The 22353-nt window shown below is 43.1% G+C and overlaps 1 protein-coding gene across 3 annotated transcripts; it reads left to right on the forward strand.

Moving 5' to 3' along the window:
- The first annotated feature begins 1788 nt into the window (after positions 1-1788).
- On the forward strand, positions 1789-17102 carry LOC135417441 (histamine N-methyltransferase-like). 3 transcript variants are annotated; one of them, XM_064661612.1, is made up of 7 exons: positions 1807-1924; positions 4770-4956; positions 5869-5921; positions 9236-9343; positions 12791-12921; positions 13493-13586; positions 15894-17102. In XM_064661612.1, exons 2-7 carry the CDS (start codon positions 4820-4822, stop codon positions 16247-16249), a joined length of 879 nt encoding a protein of 292 aa, XP_064517682.1. In that variant the 5' UTR covers positions 1807-1924; positions 4770-4819; the 3' UTR covers positions 16250-17102. The 3 variants fall into 3 exon arrangements, with proteins under 3 accessions (XP_064517684.1, XP_064517682.1, XP_064517683.1); XM_064661613.1 differs by lacking the exon at positions 15894-17102 and adding an exon at positions 15496-15685; XM_064661614.1 differs by lacking the exon at positions 15894-17102 and having other exon boundaries at positions 1789-1924; positions 13493-14086.
- Positions 17103-22353: the final 5251 nt, after the last annotated feature.

A 22353-nucleotide genomic window follows, 5' to 3' on the forward strand; every position in this document is an offset into this window, starting at 1 on the left:
AGGTACTGGGAGCCAGGAAAATAAGGGCCAGGAAATGGTGCAGCATCCCCACCTCTCCAATTCCCCTGCACACGTTGGACTGGAAGGGCTGGGATTTGGCTTAAAACTCACAGAATGTGTCTCCAGGGGAAATTAAAGAAGCAAATTAACAGCAGCATCTTTTATTTTCATAAAGCACTTAAAAGCACCAGATGCATATAATCTTTATTTTTGGCTCTCTAAACTTAGGTTTTCACATTAAATGGTAACTGGCACTTGGAAAACTCATATTTAGTGCTCTGCAGAGGGAGAAAAGTGTGGGCCAGATGCACTGAGTTTATTTTCTTTAGGTCAGCTTGCACAGCTTTGGTGACACCTATTAATACAGATTTTTAGAACTGCACAGAAAACCAGGCAAACACCACTGACCTTGTTGTCCAGCTATGTTTGAACAGCAGTGGATAGAGCAGGATGGAGCCAGGATGGGGCTTTGCACGGCTGCTGCTGCAGCTGGATTTGCACCCACAGCCTAGTGGGAGCTGTCACTGCAGAAGGAGCATTTGCTGGGACACTGCAAGCCAAGAGAAGCTGCCTTGATTTGTAGCTGACAGGGTACTTAGGGTTTCATTTTCCTTAAAACACCCCTTGAAAATAAAGTCATAGAGTCAGAGAACCACAGAGTGGTTTGGGCTGGAAAGGACCTTGAAGACCACCTAGTTCTAATCCCCTGCCACGGGCAAGGAAGTCATGATTGTTGGTTTGAAATGACAAACACGTTGCTGGTCTGCTTGCTCCTCCTGCATGGCTTTGGCATCACTCTTTGAATCATAGAATATGATAGGTACTAAACACCATTCCTTGGGGAAGGGCTTTGTATCTCATTCCCTCGAAGTGTTCTGGGAATGGTATTCTGTGTGGAGAGAGAAAAAAATGCAGCAGGTGCTGCCTTCCCAAACAGTCATCGTTCTGGCTGAACAATTTTAACTGTTGATATGAAATCTTCATTTCAGTAAACTCTCAGCTAAATGTCAAACTGCAGCCATTCTTCCTGTAACTGTGCCTTTGAAAGCATCGTTATTAATATTACTGGTATTATATTATATGACTTTCATAGTGTGAGCAGTTGAACAGTTCATTTCTCCATCTAAGTTAAGAAAGAAAATGTCTTCTTTTAACTTAACAAAATTCCTTCTTGCTAAATATTAAGAAAAAAAGAATAACTTGAGGCACACATGGGACAAATATTTTATTAGTGCCCTGAACACCAAAACACAATGTGACAGCAGACACGGGTCAATGCTTTTTTTGTTCCCTGGGATAAAACTGCTCCTAACAGGGCTGCAGAGGGTGCACACAACTCGGAAAATGCTTCCCATTGCTTAAGGAAAGCAAGGGATAAGAAGAACAGCTGCTGGCAAGAAAACCAGCTAAAGAGCAAGGTATTCTATAATGGTAGGGTTCTATAGGCACACTGCAAATGATGCTGCCCATCGCCGCGTGCCGCACACTGAGACAACTATTTCCAAGCTGTCAAGAGCTGCGTTTCCTGTATACCCGTGGCAGCGCTTCATTTGTCATCCGTACTCTAATTAACACAGGGATAGGGGTCGGTGTCCGAATGCTCCCAGGGTTCTGGTGGCCGTGCCAGGTGTGTCCTGGGGGACAGCCAGTGGGGACCATGCAGGGAGTGACAGCGGAGATGTCGGGCAGGGTCGGAGCTGCCCCTCTGCCTCCAGAGGCAGCTGCCGCCACACGAGGTTACAGTTCTGCCTTCTCCTTCGTCAGGCAGCGAACCCTCCCCCGTGACGCCACGTCGCAGCCCCGGGGGTGGGACGGCAGCGACCGCCGGGAAAGTGGCTGGAGAAGAAGGTGGGAGCGCATCCCAGGCTCCCAGTGGCATCACTCCACGGGGGCCCAAAGCCCCGAGGGACAGGGACCACTCCACGTAAGTACCGCCTGCGAGCGAGTGCCAGCGGAGCAGATTCCATCGAGCCCCTTGGAGGGATCCCTCCTTCGCTGGCGTTCAGCGACAGACGTAATCCCGTGCTATCAAGCCCAAACTCCCACTGCAAACAGTTTACAGCTGAAGGCACGCTCGCCTTGTTTTCTGGCTTCACAGGGAAGGTTTAAAGGGTTTTACGGCGAGTTTAAAGCAGGTTTCACTCTGCTCTCGCCTGCACAAACCCGGGGTGGATCAAGTAACCGCAGCGGTAACACAGTGTCTGCTTTCAAAACTTCTCAGTCTTCTCAAGGAGCTACTTGTAAATTTGATAGTTACTGAAAAGAACATGCCCAAGTGAATATTATTATCCGAAAGTTTCTATCAGCCTAATTCGGAAACAATCCTTTCCTTCCTTTACTTGACTCATTTTTTAAAGTTAACTGGCTGCAATTCAAAGAGCAAAACACAGAATCAAATAAATGGGGCAAATTCAAACAGCCAAAAGCGTAATGAAAGAAGCGAGACAAATTCCTTGAACTGCAGCTAACATGAAAATGAATCTCAGCTGTTCATTAGAGACTGCTGAGCAGGGGACATCAGCAAATTAAATCATGAGAAGTAGGGGGAGGCATAGAAAAAAAGGTTTATTATCTAAATCTCCTCTTATTAACTGCAAAATATTTTTTCAAGATTGAATGTTGTAAAATATATTAGTGGCAAATGGCAAAGCCTCTTTGCAGTTAAAATAAAAAGTGAGTAGTTGGGCAGAGCAGAAGAATGAGTAAACGAGGAATACACCACTGTGCTTTCAGGGTGGGTTAATAGTGAGTAGTTCTCACCTGAGATACATCCAGGAGTTTTCTTCCTTACTCTTTCTGGCAAAATTCATACTTCATTTTCCCAGGTTAATTCAGAGGTTGCTGGGAGTTCAAGCGCTGCTCATCTGGGTCAAGGAGGGGTTGTTGGTCAGAGACTGACGGGTTTTAAAGCTCTCCCATCTACTCCTTATCAGGCTTTTCTCATCATTGCTCTTTAACATGCTCTGTTTTGCTGGTTTTCGCCTTGAAAGCATCCTTGCTGTCTGAGAAAGTGGGGAACAGGGAGCATGCCAAAGCTGGTCTGCCTTGGAGACAATATGGGTGGAAGATCACACCTTGAGTCCTGTTCCAGAGGTCTTCAGGAGAGCCCCAAGGACACAATTATCAGACGCTGTTAATTGATTTTATGGCTCTGGTAGCAGCATGTGCTGGAGGAGCATCGTCACCAACCTTCACCATGATCCTTCCTGCAGGAACCTTTGGGACATGTGGAGATATGGCTCATGGGCTACAAAACCAAAACATGTCATGACTTGGATATTACCTTTGTCATGAGCAGTGAAGGAAAATGGGCAAAGCCAAACAACTTATGTAGTCATTGGAAAGGGGGCAGGAGAGGGAGCTGGAGAACTGCAGCTGCTCAGCATGGTGACTGTCCCTAGAAATTGTCCTTCAAGGAGGAAGGAGAAAGTGATGGCCAAAAAACATGGAAATATCAGGAAGAAATAATCCCAAACCCATCTTTCTGCTGGTGTACAGGGGAGAAGGAGTTGGCAGTATTGTGTATGACATCCTCATAAACAAGTGAGGAAGATGTGGCCTTGATGAGACAGATATTGGGTGGGTGGAGAACTGGTTGCGTTGTTAGGAAATGTGTGAGAAGTTCACTGCCAGAAGGGGAGGTAATGGCAAGTATGAACCAGAGCTTGCTACTCACTTGTGTTTCTGTTCACGATTTGGAGGAGGGACAAGACTGTTGTTTGATGTGCAGCTGGGAGGGACTTGAGCACAACAGAGGCCAGAACCATAATTCAAAGGGCCAAGAGAAGTAGTCTGGGAAAAGCCCATGGTTTGTATTCCAGTGGTCATGCTGGTGAGAGAAGGCAAGGGATCTCAGTGAGGTCAGGGAAGCCATCCTGGCTGTGCCAGGAGCCAGGGAATGTCAGCAGGTGGGAGGCTTGGCTGGAGACAGTCCAAAGAGAACAATAAAAATAGTGAGAAGTGGCTGGGATGTGACCTCTGCAGGAAAGGCAGAGTAAGATGGTAAGAGACACTGTGGAAATGTGGTGCAGTCCTTAAGCAAGGGACCCACGAGGAGGAAGAGGGTTCCTCTTTCTCCTTGCCAGTTAGGACAAGACGTGATGGACTTAAACTGCAGTTTAAGAGAGGATGAAGGCATCTTTGTGCACTTGTCAAGCTACAGCCTGACATTTCCTGGTAGCACACTCTGCCTCCCTTGCTCCTGACTCTCTCTGTAAGCCAGGTTTAGCACAGCATCCATTCCTGTAACTCATGTGGCTTCGGTGAATTAACTGCTTAGCCCATGGGAATTGTACCATTATCTTCAGAGGAACTAGAGAAATAAAGTGCATTTGTAAGGTTTTTATTGTTTTCACCCCACTATCAGCATTCTCTTTAAGAGCATCAAAAGACTGAAAATACAGATAGAGACATCTGCCAGCATCTCTGGAGATGGGTGTTGCACTTTCTTCTAATCCAGACCCAGCCTTTGGAGCCTCTCCATGCCTTCACAAAACAGGGGAAAATTTCTTTTATTTAAGAACCGTCTGAAGACCCTTTTACCGGGTTTTAACAGGGTGAGTCCTGTGTCAGCACAGTTAAAAAATGCTGGCGCTTCCTCTGCACAGATTAAAGATGATGTATTACCCTTTGCTGCTTGGACCTGATTTACAGCTTGTGTTGCAAAATTGCGTAACACTTCAAAGGGGCAGTGGCAGGGCCAAGGATGCGGAGCAAAGTCCAGGCACATGCTGACTTTGCCTCTCCAGCATTTTTTATTCCTTCTCTAGGTCTGAAAGGAGACCTGTCCCCTCCGTCCTGCACCCTTCTGACCCCCAGCATGGCGTCCCCCATGAGGAGTTTGCTCACCAACCCTGACAGATACCTCCGGTCGTTCCGCCTGTTCCTGGAGAAGTCGACAGAGCATCAGAGCATGCGGGAGTTCATGGAGAGGCAGCTGCCGGATGTGATAGCGAGGTAACACCGAGGTGGCCACACTGAGCTGAGGGCCAGCCTGGGGTACAGTCCCATGACGGTGATGGGCTTGGCTGGGCTCAGGGGGCTGCCTGCAAGAGGCAGATTGCTTCTCCCTGACAGCTGCCCCATCTGTAGGTCTCTGATAGGGCTTGGCTGGAGATTCCATTTGTGCACACGGCTGGATGGCGGCTCTCTGGGACGGAGCCTGCCTAGCAGGGAGGAGATAAGGCTGCATTGTTTCCTCGCACACAAATACAGCTTACCCCGAATCAGCTCTGAAACGCAGTAACAGATACTACATCCTAACATTAAATTTGATTGAAAGTAGCTTTTTAAAAGTAATCTTTTCAGAGTCTCTCTGGTATGGCTGAACAGTTCTCCTGCTTTGCCTGCCAGTGTCCTTTGCTGGACCCCTGGCTTTGCAGGCTGGCTCAGGAGGTGGCAGCCAGCTTCGAATCCTGGCTTTGGGGAGGCTCTCTTCAGGGCTCAGGGTTTCATGGCTCTGCCAAAGCCTCCCTCAGGGATTTTAAGAACATTGTACTCTCCTCTCTTCCTCCCCATTTTGCAAAATGTAAAACTTCTGCAAATGGTTTTTAAGCTGCTGGTCGAGACCCAGGGAAGGCTCTGTTCCTCAGAGCACAGACACAGAGAAGGTGTGTACCTGCTTATGTGTGCACTCATAATAAAAGCCTCTACAAATCGCCAAAATAGCGGGAAATGGTAAATCTCCAAAGAGCAGAGTTCTGAATCTGATCCCTCCTGCCCGCTCACAGGCATGCCTGTACATGCACAGATTGCATTGTGGTTTTGTCCTGCAAATTTTAGTCTTCATGGGATCTCCAGTGCTTCACATCTTGCATTTAGCCCTCTCTACTGGGAGCTCTACTAAAATGCATAAATAATGTTTTTCAGTATTGGAAATGGGAAGTCTACAATCAATGTTCTCAGCATTGGTGGTGGAGCAGGTATGCTACAGACTTCAATATTGATGTGTTTTTATTATTTTTTTTCCAAAGATTAGAGGATTAAAAATTGCAAGAATGAGTAGAGTGGGAAATAAGTCTTTTGTTGAAAAGTCAGCTCCAAGGGACAAATGGTGTTAGTTGGTGTGCAACCATATCATCTGAAAACAGCTTGTGCCTTCCCACCCTGATTCTTTTATGTCCTCCACAAAACATCTCCTTTTGGACCATCACTCCTGAAGGGCAGAGAGAAGCTTGAATTGCCCCCTTAGTGTTTCTCCACACACGCACAAAAAAAAGGTGCTAGAATGTCTTAGGTTTCTCAGAATATTAAATTTTTACTTGCATTGTAACTATTTATTGAGGTGATAACTCCCCATCATTGCTATGTGACAGTCATGGCTGAGCTCTGCTTTGCCTGTACGTATTTGCCGACCACAGTCAATGCAGAAACACCTCCTGGATCTGCTGTCCCCAGAACACTGGAGCTGAACATAAGCTCCAGAAGAAATCCAATAGAAATCAGAAGAAATAAGTATTTTATCTCAAGTTCACTGGGTGGAAAAACAATACCAGTAAGATCAAGTGGTTTCTTCTTGTTAAATTCTTGCTTGAGTTCCCCCATAATTATAACCTAAGTTTTCTGCTCTGCCTATTAAGTCACCACACTTAAATGTTATATGAAGAGTTAATTTAGCTTAAGTGCTCTAGTCATGCCATTGCCAAAGACTAATCTCAGTTTTGTCAATCTCTCCTCCATACAATAATTGTGCATAAATGGTGGGCATTAGTTATAAAACAGACAGTGTGATAGGGCAGGAACATTGCTCTCCAAACGAAGGAAACCACTCTTCTGCCAAAAAAATTAATATTTTTAATGGGAACACTTTACTCAGTGAGGTACTTCACTCCCTGACCAGGGACAGTCCAGCTTGGCATGATGGACATTCGATAATCAATAATATGCAGGCAAAACTCACTTTGTGATGTAAAAATCCCCAAATCACCAAAACCCATCTGCTCCCTGGCTTGTTCCCATCACAGGTTCTTGTGAGGTCAGGAGGGAGCTGACTCCCAGATCCCTGCAGCCAACCCTGCCCGATGCCGGAGGGTGGTGATGGAGCTGCTGCCCCGGCCCCATCTGCCCTGCACTTCACGGGGACAGAACATGGAAGGAAACCATTTCCTTTCCACTTTTCCCCCTCTAGAGACAAGGAAACCATTTAATGCAGGATCATATCCCATTACACCCGCCCGTACACGGCGCCTGCCTTCGCCCACAGCCGCTACTTTATTAAGTTCACACTCCAGCGCGTCGCACTCTGTACCTTTAAAAACCATAAAAGCCATCAGCACAGCTATAAAGTAGCAACTTGCCATAAACTATCCCGTTACGTAAAATGTTTAATTAGAAACTTAATGGTGAACATAGTGGTAGCCTTTAAAAGGTAATTGTGTTGGAGAGTTTAAATAATTCCGATAGCCTAATTGCCAAATTGTTGATAATGCAAGCTGCCACAGATCTGACTGTAAAATGCCTCAGGACACTTGTTTGCATATAAAACAGCTGACTGAAGTCAGTTAAGGCTGTGGATTAAATTATGAATCAAAGGGGTGGTTTTTTTTGGTTAAAGACAGTACAAGGGTGGTTTGGCACGGAAGAGTGGAAAGGAATATACTAACCTATCTGCATATGGAAATACAAAATTCAAATTTTGGGGGGGTTTTATCAGGTCCTGCACAGCCTTTTCAAATGGCTAAATCATTTTACAGAAAGTTGGTAAAGCAACCAAAAATCAAGCTACTGCAGTAGTTTGTTGCTAATTGTCTGTTCTCAAACTTCATCATGGCAGCCTGCAGACAACTGGCTCTGCTCTGATTTTTCAACAGAATGCAGGGTTTGCAGCGATAGCAAAGCTGCAGTTATTTCTGCTGCTTCAGAAATTCAATTTCCCTCCCTCAAAGAACGTGCTTCCATTGATGCCATGTAAATGTTGGTATTACTGGTTGCTTTGAGAAAGACATGTGAGTCCAAAAAAATGAAACTCTTCCTCACTTTATATATTATGTCCTCTGGGCACTAATGAGCAATTTAATGCTGAATATTTTCCTTCTGTACCTCAAATATTTTTTATAATGGAGCTAATGCTAATGTGGTGAGAGTTCAGGGGCACTGAAAATCATGAGGGTGGGCAGAGGCTGTGCAGGCTCTCCCTCCACAGCCCCTCAGCAAGGGCCTGTCTGGCCATCAGGGCTCGCTGGGTGATCTTCCGTTCAGAACATAACTTTGTGTATTTGCAGGGAATTTTGTAACATGGAGTTGTGTGCAAGCACAAACACATCTTTCAGGACAATACATTTGCCTGTAACGTGACCCTTGGCTCTATTATTCACTGTAGTTACCCTCTGTTTCACTCTTTTGACCTTAATTTATTCCTCTATTATTTTTTCCACCTAAAATCTATCCAAGCACAATAAGCAGAAGTGAGTTTGAAGAAAGCTAAGCAAGCCAGCGGGATATTGTCCCTGGACCCGTGCCTCAGTCAGGAATATCATCTCCCTGAGTTTGCTACACACAGAAGGGGTGAGATGCCAAGACATATGGCAGCTATTTTTAAATTTTGAAATGTTGGATCTACTGGTGCATCCATCAATCAAATAATTATAGCTGGCACGAACAGTGTTTAGAGAGAACTATCCCTCACACACAAAAAAAGAAAGTACAGTCATCTCCAAGGTATTCTGTAGACAGGGTTTGGATAAACATGTGCTCTATTCATCATTCTTCTGGGAAAAGTCACGGGACACTAAAGACAAACAGATATGAATATTGTCTCTGATACCAGTGTAAACACATATTTTCTTTGCCCTCCCCCACATGACCTTGTAACCAGTGAGGCACTTGGCTAAAAATGCTCTTACTGACTCCTAAGGAATCCTGCCAGGTGTACTGGTGACTTGGGACCATCAGAACTGGCACTGTCAGAGTCATTTAGGATATCTCTCAAGAGGTTGGACCATGCCCAGAAAATATGAGGTCAAGCCACAGGCATGACTGTGGCTGATTTTCCCTTGGCAGTCAGAGAGGAGAGATGAAGATAGTTGGAATGGATATTTAGATTTTTCTGAAATCCTAGGGCTCAATCTCCAGTGGCAACCTACTGAAAATACAAAACAGCTGCACGTACCCGTGTGGTACATCTTCTGTACAAAACCAGCAGGCACCAGTCTTCAAAACTGGGGATGTGATGGTGGTGGAGATCACATTTGCCTGAGCTCTGCTTTCATTTTGTATTTCATGTCTCCTGCTTCCCTAGGTGAGATGGACCTGCTGATCCTCTCAAAAGTACAAGCCAGATATCCTGGAGTCGCCATCAACAATGAGGTGATAGAGCCAAGTGCTGACCAAATCTCCAAGTACAAAGGTATTTTTACATTAAATAAATTAAATTTACATTAAGTACGCTAAATGCATTAAAAAGTGTTGAAAGCTGGATGGCCTTACATTCAAATGTTTTCTTGTCAGAAATGTCTCATAAAAGTTAAAAAATTCACTATTTTATGCTTTTTTTCCATCATTGCTTCTCAACAATGTTCACTCTTTTTAAAATCTTAGTCTCTCACACTGCAAGAACTCTGCATGGCAAATGCTTGGCTAGACAGACTTTAAAAGCCAAACAAGGTGGGAAGTGATTGGTGATTGTATGGGAATAGAGTAAAATACCCACCTTTCAGAAAGTTTTTCTCCTTCAACTTGCACTGAATCAGGATCCTTCCTCAGCATCAAAGGGAAAATTTTAATGTCTCATGGTAATTCTCTGACATCTTAAAAATCGTTTCCAACAAATAGCTAAACCTCACAGTGGTGCACTAAATTAGTTACCATGCTTTGAATTAGAAAACATGGACAGGAAAGCAAGACTGACAGGAAAGACTTTTGCCGTGTGCTCTGGGGCTTAGAGTTTGTTTCCTTCCACCAACCCAAAGGTCTGAGCAACACTCAAGAAGAAAAGCAAATCGTTTTCCAAAGAGGATTGAGTGTTAACAAGGGTACTTTGGTCAAATTGCCCTACGAAGTGAGCATTAAATAGCAACCCACAGTTTGATTATCACTGGATTAACACCTACTAGGCTTCACCTTAGCAAGAAATTATGGTGTTATGTGGAGGTGACACCAGCTACAAGTACGAGCTGTGAGCAGCCCAGAGCACGGCACACCTTCCCAGAGAGGGGCTGCTGAATGGATGTGACAGTAATGAATGAATCTCATCAGCAGACTGTGTTGTTGGAAATGCTCCAAACCATAGTAAACACCAGACTGTAAAACCACACTGTAAATCTCCAACTCTTGCTCTTGCTTAAGTCCTTAAAAACGAAGCATTCTCAGTATGAAGCAGCTTGTGGAAGTCAAAGGAAAAAAAAATTCCCTTCTTCCTGCAGTGTGGGAATTCAGAGTGACTGGAAACACCAAAGGCTCCCAAGAAACATGTAATTTCTTTATATCTGTCTCTGTATTACGTGGACCTGATCTTTTAAAAGATGGTTCATACAAAATCCCATGACCTTTTACATTGCTCCAGGCTGAAATGGTGAAGGATGGGCAACAGAGCATCTGCTCTGTTCATGAGACATTTGTGCACCTGCACAAAGGATTTCTGTCCTATCTGGGCTATGTAGGACTGGATTTGCTCTGAATCTTCCTAAGTGGTCCCACCAGCTACCACCAACAGTCCTATCCTATTCAATGAACTTCTTTCCAGAAGGAAGTTAAAGAAAAATATAACATGTTGCCCTTATTTTAAGTTTTATGCTAAACTGGAAATGAAATATTCATCTGGATTTCTTTCTTTAAACTTTCTTATTTGGTAATTAATTATGTCCCCAGTAGGTATCATTAATTAGGTTTCTGAGGCCTCAGATTTTCTATGGAGAATTAGAAACATTATCTGCACCTCTGAGGATTCAGGAGTTATGTTTTCTGCCTCACCAAATACTTTCTCCTAGGGAAGTAGAAGCCAAGCTCACAAGAGAAACTTCACGCTGGGACATGCAGTGATGACAAACTCAGGTTTCTCTTAGGCTGAGACATACAATGGAAGCTTTACTCAAAGCTCCATGGCTGGGCTGTGGCTTTCCTTCATTCCTGGTCCACGGCCAGGTGAAGTCCTCTGGTGACTATAATTGGAGTGTTGGTGGCCCCAGGACTGAGCTGCCTTGCCATTGCACAACTGCAGGCAGCCCAGTTTTGAGGGCACCTGTCAGGGGCACATGACCAGACAACAGTCTGGGGTGAACTCACGAGAAAATTAAGGAAAACTTTTCAGAATGGTTTCAGATGAATCTTTGGGCAGAAAATCCACATAATGAGTTTGCCTTTCCTGAAATTTTGACTTTAAAGGCCCACCTTGGCAAGCAATTCAGTTGTCATCCTAGCTCCTCCTTGCAGACAGACCAGCAGCTGAAAGGAACCAGATTGCACCAGATTATTGGTGGTGGGGATATGAACCGCTGCCGGATGATGCCTGAGTTTAAAACAGCAAAGGAAGTCTGAGCTGCAAGTGCTGGGGCCATTGACTGATAAAGGGAAGTGAACAGAGTAACAGCAGCAGCATCTGAAAGAGGTGGCCCTTTTCCAGCCACAGAAGAATGGAGATAAGCACTGATGGAGCATTTCTCATCTGTCTGAGGGGGATGTGTCCCAGTCAGAGCCCAAAAGGAGAAACATTGTCGTTAGTGGTATAAAGGCACTGGTTTTAGCAAATCGTGTTGTTTTGAACATGTGTTCTGTAGCTAAGGCTCAGTCTGCCTTTGGGCCATATAAGTTTTAAATTTATGCTAACTCCAGCGAAGCACAGGAATTCCATCCAGGCTAGCTTTGTCCTGGAGCAATCCTGGGTGCCAGGCAGGAACGCAGTGAGATGAGCTCCATATGCCAGCAGATGGACATTAGTATTCCAGCATCCCCTAAATTATGAAATTATCTCTCAGTTTTGCTCCCATAAAAAGGAAAGAAATGCAGTGATGAGCCAGGCCTTCAGTGTAACTTATTCTTTGAATCCACTACTCCAGCTTTCTGCTTTCCTCAGTTGCTAATGTGCATTGTATTGAGGTCTGAAAACACTCCATATATCGCTCCTTATAGTAGTCTTTGCTTTAAAACACTGTCTTCCCTTTTACCTGAAGCAGTTGGCCAAAACTGTGCACTTTTAAAAAATTATTTCAACACAGCAGAAGCCAAAATGTCAAGAGTTAGGTCCTTGTTTACAGAGCAAATCTCCTCTCCTCTCCCACCATCCCAGTTACACAGTCTCAGAAGGAGACATTTGCTTTCTCTGCCATTCTCAGCCTTTTAATTGTGCTTCTCTCCACAATAACCCACTCTTTGATCCATCCTTGAACTCCTGTATTTATTTGGGGAAAACCCTCCACCACAGCCTGGCTTCTGCTCAGCCATGTGGGTTTTGTGTGGCACTTACGTGATGGGACCATCAGTCCTTCTCCTATTCAATGTGAAGTGTGCTGCTTGTGGCCTCATAAATGTTCATCCCAACCAATATATTTTAAATCAGCTTGAGCCAGTCATGGGGAAGAATGTATTTGTTTTGTTTTTTAAGTCAGGTAAAAACCAGAGGAGCCCAAATGAGGCAGCAAAGGGAAAAGCATCAGACCCTCTTAAGACTTCATCCTACAAAGCCCTTCACAGCCTCCTCGTCACATATGGGCTCAAGGTTTTAAATATTCCAGTGTTGTGTTAAACTGGTACCAGAACTCTCTGTCTAAATATGACTTTTGGATGTATTAAAGCTCTGGGTGGAAATCAGCCACATATTTGCAATTGAGATAACTGTGTCCTGCCTTCTCCTGTATTTCAGAGCGTGTGGCTCAGACATCAAACCTTGGGAAGGTAAAGTTTACCTGGCACGAGGAGACAGCTGATGAATATGAAAGTCGAATGAATGCAGAAAAGAAGTCTAAAAAGTGGGACTTCATTCACATGATCCAGGTAAGAGTCTCTGCAAAGTAAATGCTATCAAAGTCTTGGCTGTTAAAAGTATGCATGAAGTATGTGACCTCATTATTCACTCTAAGGGGAAGAAAGGTGTGAGTTTACTTCCCAGTAATTTGAAGTACTTCAGCATGAGTGAACTGCAAAAATGAAAAGCAGCTTTGAGCACAGTAGTCCTATTAACCAGGCTGTGGGTGGCAGTCAACTAAAAATACATTTTAACTAGTGTCTTCAAAAGCTCCTTGTCCTCTCCATGAAATTGCCTTTGTATTTCCAAGTTCACTGAAGCCGTTACAAGCCATCTTCACTGCAAAGAAAGGCGAATCTCTTTATCTCAGGTTAATGAATGAACATGAGCTTGGTCCTGGGAGAGCCAGAGAGCAGGCACAGCAGTGACAGCCTGAGCCTGCAGTGCAAGCCCACTGCCTGGCATCTTGCCAGTGTGCCTTGTTGTCCCGCTGCTCGTCTGTCAGGATTGCCTCTATTTGGATTATTTTACCAGTGGTACTAGTTTTAATAGTCACTCAGGATGGCACTGCATGTCTGTAAGCATCTCTGCTTTTTCCAGATGCTCTACTATGTGAAAGATATCCCAGCAACTGTCCGGTATTTCCACAGCCTCCTGGAATCACAGGCGAAGCTCCTCATTATCCTGGTGTCAGGTGAGAGTTGCTCCACCAGTGCTCCCCAGTCAGCCAAGAGCTGTGAGGACCTTTGGGGTTCCTGTGAGTTTAGCACAGGCCATAGAGGTGAACTGACATCCACTGAAACCTGTGTGAGTCATAAACACCGCGGTGTTATGAGCCACCAAACCCACCTTGTGGGCACAAAACATCTTCCTCTTGCCCTGTGCTTTTCTCCATCCTACAGCCTGTCCAGCTGTGGACAACAGCAGAGGCCCCACATCAGGAGAGAGGCTCCATCCTGCAGCTTTCACTCAGAAGAGCTGCTCCAGCCTCTGCTGTTTGCTGGAAAAGGCTTTCCAGGCTGGGCGCTGCATTATCTCACTCCTGGAGACTTGTGGCATTAAGCAAACGGCCACGGCGGGGCTCGGCTGTGCCATGCAGCAGGTGTTACAGCACATATGGTTCATTTTCTTCTCAAACTGACCATTTCCTTAATATCATCATTTTTGTGTAGAAAACAGCATTCTTAGGCTGTTTCAGGTCTCGTAGAGGTGCTCTGTGGTCAATCCAGCAGGAAAATGCAGGAGCAGAGTAAACAACGACCTTTTAATACTGTGAGCAAGTTATGCCAGAGGTACTGAAATGGTGGAGTCCAATTTGACTCTGGAAAGCCTTTAATTTGCCTTAAAAGCTATGGAAATTTTAGTTGTGTAAACAGTCTCATCTGATAATTTTGAAAGGGATGCTAAGCATTATTTGTTCAGAGGTTTAAGCTTAATTTCTTATTGAATTTGGCCACATCTGCAAACTGTATTTGATGAAGTTGCTTTTTATTTTGTTCATGAAGGGTCCACAATGAAGTGACAATTCTCTGAACCACATTTATTCAAACTATTTTTTATCCAAAATGTTTTTGGTTCAAAGTGTTTTCAAGCAGTTCACTACAAGAAATTACTATTTTAAATGATTTAAAAAACCCCTGTACTTGTTCTTTGGCTAAATGAGAATAGATCATAATATCAGACTATTGCTAATTACCTACACATATTTAATTGAAATTCTTTTTCAGTTACTTAATCTGTCCATTTGGATATTCACAAAACATGAATAAAGGAAGGAACACATGCTTATTCAAAATTAAAATTGTTAAAGTTCTGAGTTCACAAAGAGGATTTGAAGTCCTCTTTGGACAATGTAACTCCATGTTTTCTGATGGAGCAGAAGTTGCTGGAACCAACAAAAAAGTGTGAGAAAGAAGCAGGGCTCAGAATAGAAGAGAGGAAGGCAAGGGAAAACCTTGGGGGAAACAGGAGAATAGAGAGGAAGGAAGAAGTGCCATGAAAACGAGCACTGAAGCAAAAAGAGGTACTGAAAGATCAGCAGAACAAAATTCATTTTATAAAAGGAAATGTCATCTCCAACACAAACACATCAGGCTGTGTTAATTAAAAACCAGTCGTTGGTAGGAGAGGGCTTGGGTCACTTGGTGGAGTTGCAATCCCTCCTGCTCCGACCCTGCCGGGAGAGCAGGCGAGTTGCAGGAGCTATGGATCTGTTTACAGCGCCCTGAAAACAAAAGCAGTGCCATATGCTGAGCCTGTCGAGGGCCATTATAATAATGCTGCGTTCAGGTACTGTATAATTGCTCGGCTCAGAGACGGCACTGAGTCACACAACACTGACACCAGCAAATTTCCTGCAATTAGCGCTCTGCATTCCATTTCCACCAGGTGAAAGAAAATATTGTAGCCTCTCTTCTAAACACCAAACTGTTTATTTGACTATAAATAACTGTTTGCAGATAAAGCAACTGCAAAACCGTGGAGCAACTGGTTTTAGGACTTAGGGAGAATTATAGTTGTAACTTTGAAGAGCTGCTCATTAGGCGAAGTTATTTTCATCCTGTCCAGTCACTGTGGGTGATCCTTTTAAAAATGATTTACAGCAGAACTACTGAATCAGACATCCAGACTGAGGGAAAATAAAGATGTGAAGACATAACTCGGGACTCTTCAACTCACCCAGCTGGTTTTGTTTTGTAAAATGTCTCTTGAGAAGAGGTACATGCATGGGTGTGAACTACTCCAGCCTCATCTGGGGGCTTTGGGGAGAGGTGCTGGAGCTCCAGAGTAGATAATGTGTCCACCCACTCCAGCAGTCCCCAAACCTGAGGCACGGGAGCAGGGAGTCAGCCCTCTCCGCCATCCCCCAGAACACACTCTAACTCTGGAAAGATCCTGCTCGCAGTGATGACAACTGCTAAAAAACCAGAGATGATGAAAAATGTGTTCAAATAATGCTTTTCCTTACTTCTGAGCATTTTTCTGGTGGTTCATCTCTTAGGAAAGAGTGGCTGGGAAACACTGTGGAAGAAGTACGGGTCTTCCTTCCCTTTGAATGATCTCTGCTCTTACGTTTCCTCTGGTGACTTCCCAAAGATACTGGATTCAGCAGGGCTGAAGTACCAGCTCTATGAGCTCCCATCCCACTTGGACATAACAAGCTGCTTTATTGAAGGGGACAAAGATGGGGAGCTGTTGCTGGATTTCCTGACAGAAACATTGGAGTTTTCTAAAACTGCTCCTCCTGAACTAAAGTGTCAGTTAATGGAAGAGTTAAGAAAGCCTGGATGCAGTGAAAACAGAGATGGGAAGGTGCTTTTCAATAACAACCTGTGTGCAATAGTGATTGAACCATGAATTAACCTCTTCTTGCTTCTTGATCTAAGGGAAAAAGTCGGATACAAACTGTTAAGGACAGAAGTATGTTTTTTATAATATTTTTAAATGGCTTAATTCAGCACTGATATATAATTTTTTGGAGCTTGTTAAGAAATCAGTATTAACATCTCTTGTTATAAGTGAGCTTTAATAGCTGATTAATTCCACACTAATCCATGAATGTTTAACTCACTAGGCAGTAAATTGTGTTTTATCATACGGATGTTGTATAATCAGCCATAACTCAGACTATCCACTCAGGCACTACAGAAACCTAACCATTTCCTAAGAAATAATCCACAGCTACATGTGGTTTCATCATCACTTACAGACCAAGCCAATTACAGCTTCTCAGTGCAGCTAGCAGGAGTGGAGGCTCAGAATGACCAACTGTTGGGTGGCTCCTTGATGGGATTTCTTGAGCTTCTGACTTCGATATCTCATACCTTCAGTTACTGTGAAAGTGGCCTCACACCTGCATGTTCAATGGTTGCCTTCTCCTGCCTCCGAAGCCAACTCCATTTAATGGCACTGCTTCCTTTTTCCTGGATTTTTTCTTTATTGATGGAACCCAAGAGGAAAGCAATGGAAGATGGTTGAGGGACAGGGTTGGTAACAACTGTCCTGGAGAGGTAGCTTTCAGTAGTGAGCCCTGATGCAAAGTATTTGTCAGGAATCAGCAGCTACAGTCACACAGGACTTTTTTTTATTTTTTTGTATTTTTAATTAACCACACAAACCTTCTGGTCACAGCATTTCCCTCGACAGGCAGCGGAGGCCTGTGAGCTTTGTAACAAGGAAAATGTAAAAATAAAATGTGATACAAAACTGACCAGTTCCAGTAGCATTTTTTTCATTTTCAGTGGTGTCATGTCAGGTAAATCTGTTCAGTATATAGGGAGTTCAGCAAGAAGGTGTTTCATCTCCTTAGTCCCTGCTCCATGTGAGGCTGTTGGGGTTGATGCATTTGTTTTGCTAAATGGTTTTATAGTTTTAGGAACTGTTTTGCTCTCTATGAGGCACAATACATAGTGGAATACAATAAAGTCGCTTGAATGGATTTAATAGTCTGAATACTCAATTTGTCCCGTGAGACAGGTGTGATTTTTGCCATTGAAATAATTTGATTCAGTGTTGAAATGGTTTACTTTAGGTAATACTTTAGCTGCAAGAAATTATGTTTTATTTTTGCACACACATATCTGATAAAATATAGATTATTAATGATATGAAGTGATTTCAAGAGATCATATTAGGCATTAATAGCTGTTTATATTCATTTTGGGGCAAATTATTTGAAACACAAACTTCTCCTAGCGCTCAGATATTAATTCCAGTGTATTTTAGAATGTTTCCTTGATATTTCTCAGCTGTTGAACAGAACAAGATCTATTACCACTTTACACAGTTCTGTGCACAGACTCCTGCATTACAAGACCTCAGTATATCTGTAAGCTGCTACAGTCACATGCCAAAGCAGGAAAGAAAGAAAATCTCTCATTAGAACAGATTGCTGCATGCATTTCTAATGGAAAACAAATTAAAGATACAATTATTTTCGTAGCTCTTTTATGCTGTCAGTGACCTTTTCTAAATGGTGCTTGCAAATGAGGTGACCACTGAATATTGCCACATCAACCCTGTCAGGAGTGAGAGATCTTTGAGAGCCACAGAAATGCCCAAACAAAAACAAACCCCCTCAAATCCAACAACAAAACCCAGCAATAAGATGCACATGCAGATCTTGTTGTTTTTCTTTTTTTTTTAGCAGACTTAAAAAATAACCCACATGAAAAAAGGGGCTTTGGGGGAGGTTTGTTCTGAAAATGCAGGAGACAGCAGGAAAGATGAGGAGCAGCAGAGCTGATATGGAGAGAAGAGAGGAGGATATGACCACACACACACAAAAGATGTTCAATGTGAATTCATGAGAGAACTCCTTCCCCTCTTTTGCTTCTGAGGAGAATTTCATTAAAAAAACTGGGGGAAAAAAATACTGTAAACTCCGTTCTGTATATGCTGCTGCTTCTGCTAAGGGACTAAGGGAAAACTGAATCAGCAGAGCACCCTTAAGGGATAAATTATTTTTAATTTTAAATTTGGAACACACACATTTCCAAGAAGTAAATATTACTTAGTAGGAAATGAGTGTGGGGAAGCACAATTTTATGCTCATTTTACCATAAAAACAGTAGGACATTTTGTAAATCTCTCAAAGAACTTCGTAACAGAGTGAAGAACCACATTTCCGTGTGAGAATCACCCTTAATTGTACAGTGAGACACTGCTATTCCACGGCATGATTGGGGAGTGCAGTTTGTTTATGGACTGGATTTTACCTGGCAATTTTGAGTTTACCTGTGTGCTTTCTGCAGCAAATTAATTGTTTTCCTCTCAGAAAGTCTGCCTTATCTCAGCCAGCAGAAATTGCTTCGAAAAGCACGTCTCCAGACCAGCCTTGGTTTTTGCAAACCCCCAGGTAGATGTGTGGGCTGATGGGATGGATCTTCATAGAACCATAAAATCATAGAATGTTTTGGGTTGGAAGGAACCTTCAAGATCATCCAGTTTCAACCTCCCTGCCATGGGCAGGGACACCTTCCCATAGACCAGGTTGTTCCAAGCCCTGTCCTACCTGGCCTTGGACTCTTACAGGGATGGGGCACCAACAGCTTCTCTGGGCAACCTGTGCCAGGGCCTCACCACCCTCAAAATGAAGAATTTCTTCCCAATATCTAATCTAAACCTGTCCTCCGTCAGTTTGAATCCATTTCTCTTGTCCTATCACTACATGCCTTGCAAAAAGGGCAAATCCCAACCCTACATTTTCCTCACTTGCACCCCTAGAAAACTAACTTATAGGCTTTATACAGAGGTTCACTGAGAGCAGTGGTATTAAATCAGCATAACACTGATTGAAACATGTTAGGCTTCAGGATACCTGTATTAAAAAATATCCCAGAAATGATCCTGAAAGTTCTTCATGCATGGGTGCCCCTTTCTGGCTAAATACACGTTTTAGCAATGAAATGTGACTCTGGGTAAATGCAATCCTTTATGTTGCATCTATATATTTCTCAGAGATGGCTCTGAACAGTGTTTGTTTTCAAATTGGGAGACATTCATTTTTCTTTTCATTTCATAGGCACATAAACCTGGAATATACAGATTCTAATACAGGTACAGGAGAAAAAAGCTGGAGGGAGGGAGGAGAAGGAAGAGGAGGAAGTCTCCTTTGAAACAGCAGGCAAACACCCAGGCCTGTGTCCCTCTGATAAGTAAGAATGAGCTTGTGGCTCTGATGGTGCATCAGGTGATTATTTCCCAATGTAATTCCCGTGGGAGGTTTGCTGTGCAGGGAAGGGAATAGCCCGATGTCCATGAGCGAGGTACGGCTTTGGAGCGATGCCACACGGGAAGGCTGGGGCAGAGTGACAGCGGGGGAGGAAAAGGCTGACCCCCTCCAAAGGAGCCCAGACTTCATGTGTATATCCCCCTGCATCAAACACATCTGCCTGAGCAGCTTCAGGGTTGTTACTTTAAATCATACATAGAAAAATATCCTCCCTGCTCCGTTAATTACAACAGCAAATTGAACAAATGCACTCACAGCTCGGCTGCTGTCGCCATTCCTACGTCGGTGTAATTCATGCTTGCAGCCCATGATAGGATTTTTAATGTCATTACACAGTAGTGCAAAGTCTTCATTTTTAATAAAAATACAAATGCTAAAATGAAATGGATTAATATCTAATTTTACATCTTCATTTACATGATGTGCAAAATTATCTTAAATATTTGTTATGGATGGAGTGGCTTTCCACCAATTTAGGCTTTTTTTTTTTCATACAGGAGAATGTTAACAGAAATTGTAGCATAAATCATTGCCTTGTACAGTACCAGAAGGCGCATATAAAAACCCATATCTTTACTGCACATATTTCCCATTAACCATAATCTATTAGTAATTGAAGTTCATTACAAATTCTTGTAGACTTTATTGCTATCATGCTGCATGACATAGTGAACCTGGCTTGCATAACAAGAAGTCCTTGCTGGGAAATATCCTATTAACAATGACAGTGCATTTGTCATTGTGATAATAAATCCAAAGCTGCCTGTAGATTATAAATTATTGTGGCGCCATTTCCACTGTTATAGTTTAAAAGTTTTGTCAGCACTTCCATTTTACCCCTGCTTTACGGGCAGTTATAACCTGACCATAAAAATCTGCAGGGAGCTGAATCCCAGTTTACAAGGTCTCAGCCCAAGAGCGTGTTTCTTCCCTCAGTAAGATTCATATTTCATCCACATAAAAACCTCTGAGGCAGAAGCTGTGTTTATGACAGATCTTTAGGTTCTACATTTGCATAGATTTTAATTGGAAAAAAACCAGGCTATTTGTCAAGTTATTTGTCCATATTTCTAAAGATTGTGGCAAAATTTAAAAATTCATCAGGACATAAAGATGGGAGCTGGGCTGAGCTAAGTGTTCACTGTTTTAGCACCTGAAAAAACCTCAGTCCTTATCTCCAGGTGCCACAGACTTTGGGGAGGCATTAAGCACACCCTGCTTCTCTTCAAAGGAGAAACTGAAGGGAAATGATGCTTCCAAATGCCCCACAAAGATGTTTTGAGGATTAATTACTAACACTGAAATTCTGGCATCCACTCAAGTCATCCTTCATCACGTCTATGCAATTCTTTCAGCTCTATATAGGTTTTAAGTGTTATTAAAAGAAAATTGCCATAGAGTTGAACTTTAAGCATTAATTATGACTTGAGATATAAATGACATCAGGTCAAATCTTTCACAATTTAACTCTGTAATTGACTTCAGCTCTCTGCACCAAGGGATATCTATCTAGCTGAATGCATCTGTCTAACACATTTCTCAAGCGCCTATAGCAGTGCATCCAATTAGCTGGACTTAACCATTATGCCTCACCAGCTCCTAAATAGTGCAGGATGAAGCCTTCATTTCCCTGAAATCATTGGGAAAACTCCCTCCCACCAGCAAGGCCAGGTTTTCACATCATCCTGCAATACACGCTCTGTTTTTAACTACTGTTTTCATGGGGTGGAGAATGGATTTTGAAGTAAATATAATAATTCTCTTTTCACATCAACAATGTCTTTCATCTCACAATGCCCCAAATTACTTTAAAATCTTGATATGCAAAATCACTTATCTTGCCACTGAGGTGCAGCAATCTCCTGGGTGAAATTCAGCAGCTGTTGGATGTTTCCTGGCACCATTTCACTGTGATTTATGGTGAGGTGAGGAGGAGGTGACTGTTGGCAGTCACTGACAATGCCAAGGAGCAGAAAGCAATTTCCCAGGCTGGCACTGAGCAGGGGCACAGACACTAACAAGCCTCCAGCCAAAGTTGCAACCAGCTTCACCTCTTCCTTGGCAGTATAGAGTGGTGGGACATTGGGCTGGGACAATGGGATTGGCTCAGGATAAAGCCCAATGCCCACTCACCCTCCAGCACATCCAACAGCTCATGCTGGTGGTGGAACCAAAGCGAATGCAGAGATGGATCTGATGGGTGTAAGGAAAAAGAAGTTGTATTTTCACATTAATGGAATATATCTCTTTCCATTCCCAGTTGGATATGAATGGTACTCAGCAGAGATCCATGAGTGTGTGGGTCCAAGGTGGTACTTGTGTGAATCAGAACGGGGCTTTGTTCAAGAGTGGTGAACTGAGGACCAGAAACTATTATTACAACATATCACATATTTCTTACTCAGTTTTCTGTATTTTATCTGTAATATCAAATCTCGAGGCAAAGAAAACCAAAACCCAATGAACACAGAAGTAAATGAATTAAAACCATGTCATCCTTTCCCACTTTGAAATCTCTCAGTACATAGTTTTCCACTCACACAGACTATAAGGACCTTTGGGACTCTTAATGCTATAAATACATTTTGATACTTTTATAACCATGATTTTACAGAGGTCACAATGAGGTATCATTTATTTTGGTGAGGGTAAGCAGGATATTTGCCAGCAGTTATAATCTCTTTGTTTTCTTAAATAAAATGAAATGACAGTATTTTAGAGGCAGTTT

The sequence above is a fragment of the Pseudopipra pipra genome, chromosome 7, assembly GCF_036250125.1.
Source record: "Pseudopipra pipra isolate bDixPip1 chromosome 7, bDixPip1.hap1, whole genome shotgun sequence".
In the NCBI taxonomy this organism is placed as follows: domain Eukaryota; kingdom Metazoa; phylum Chordata; class Aves; order Passeriformes; family Pipridae; genus Pseudopipra; species Pseudopipra pipra.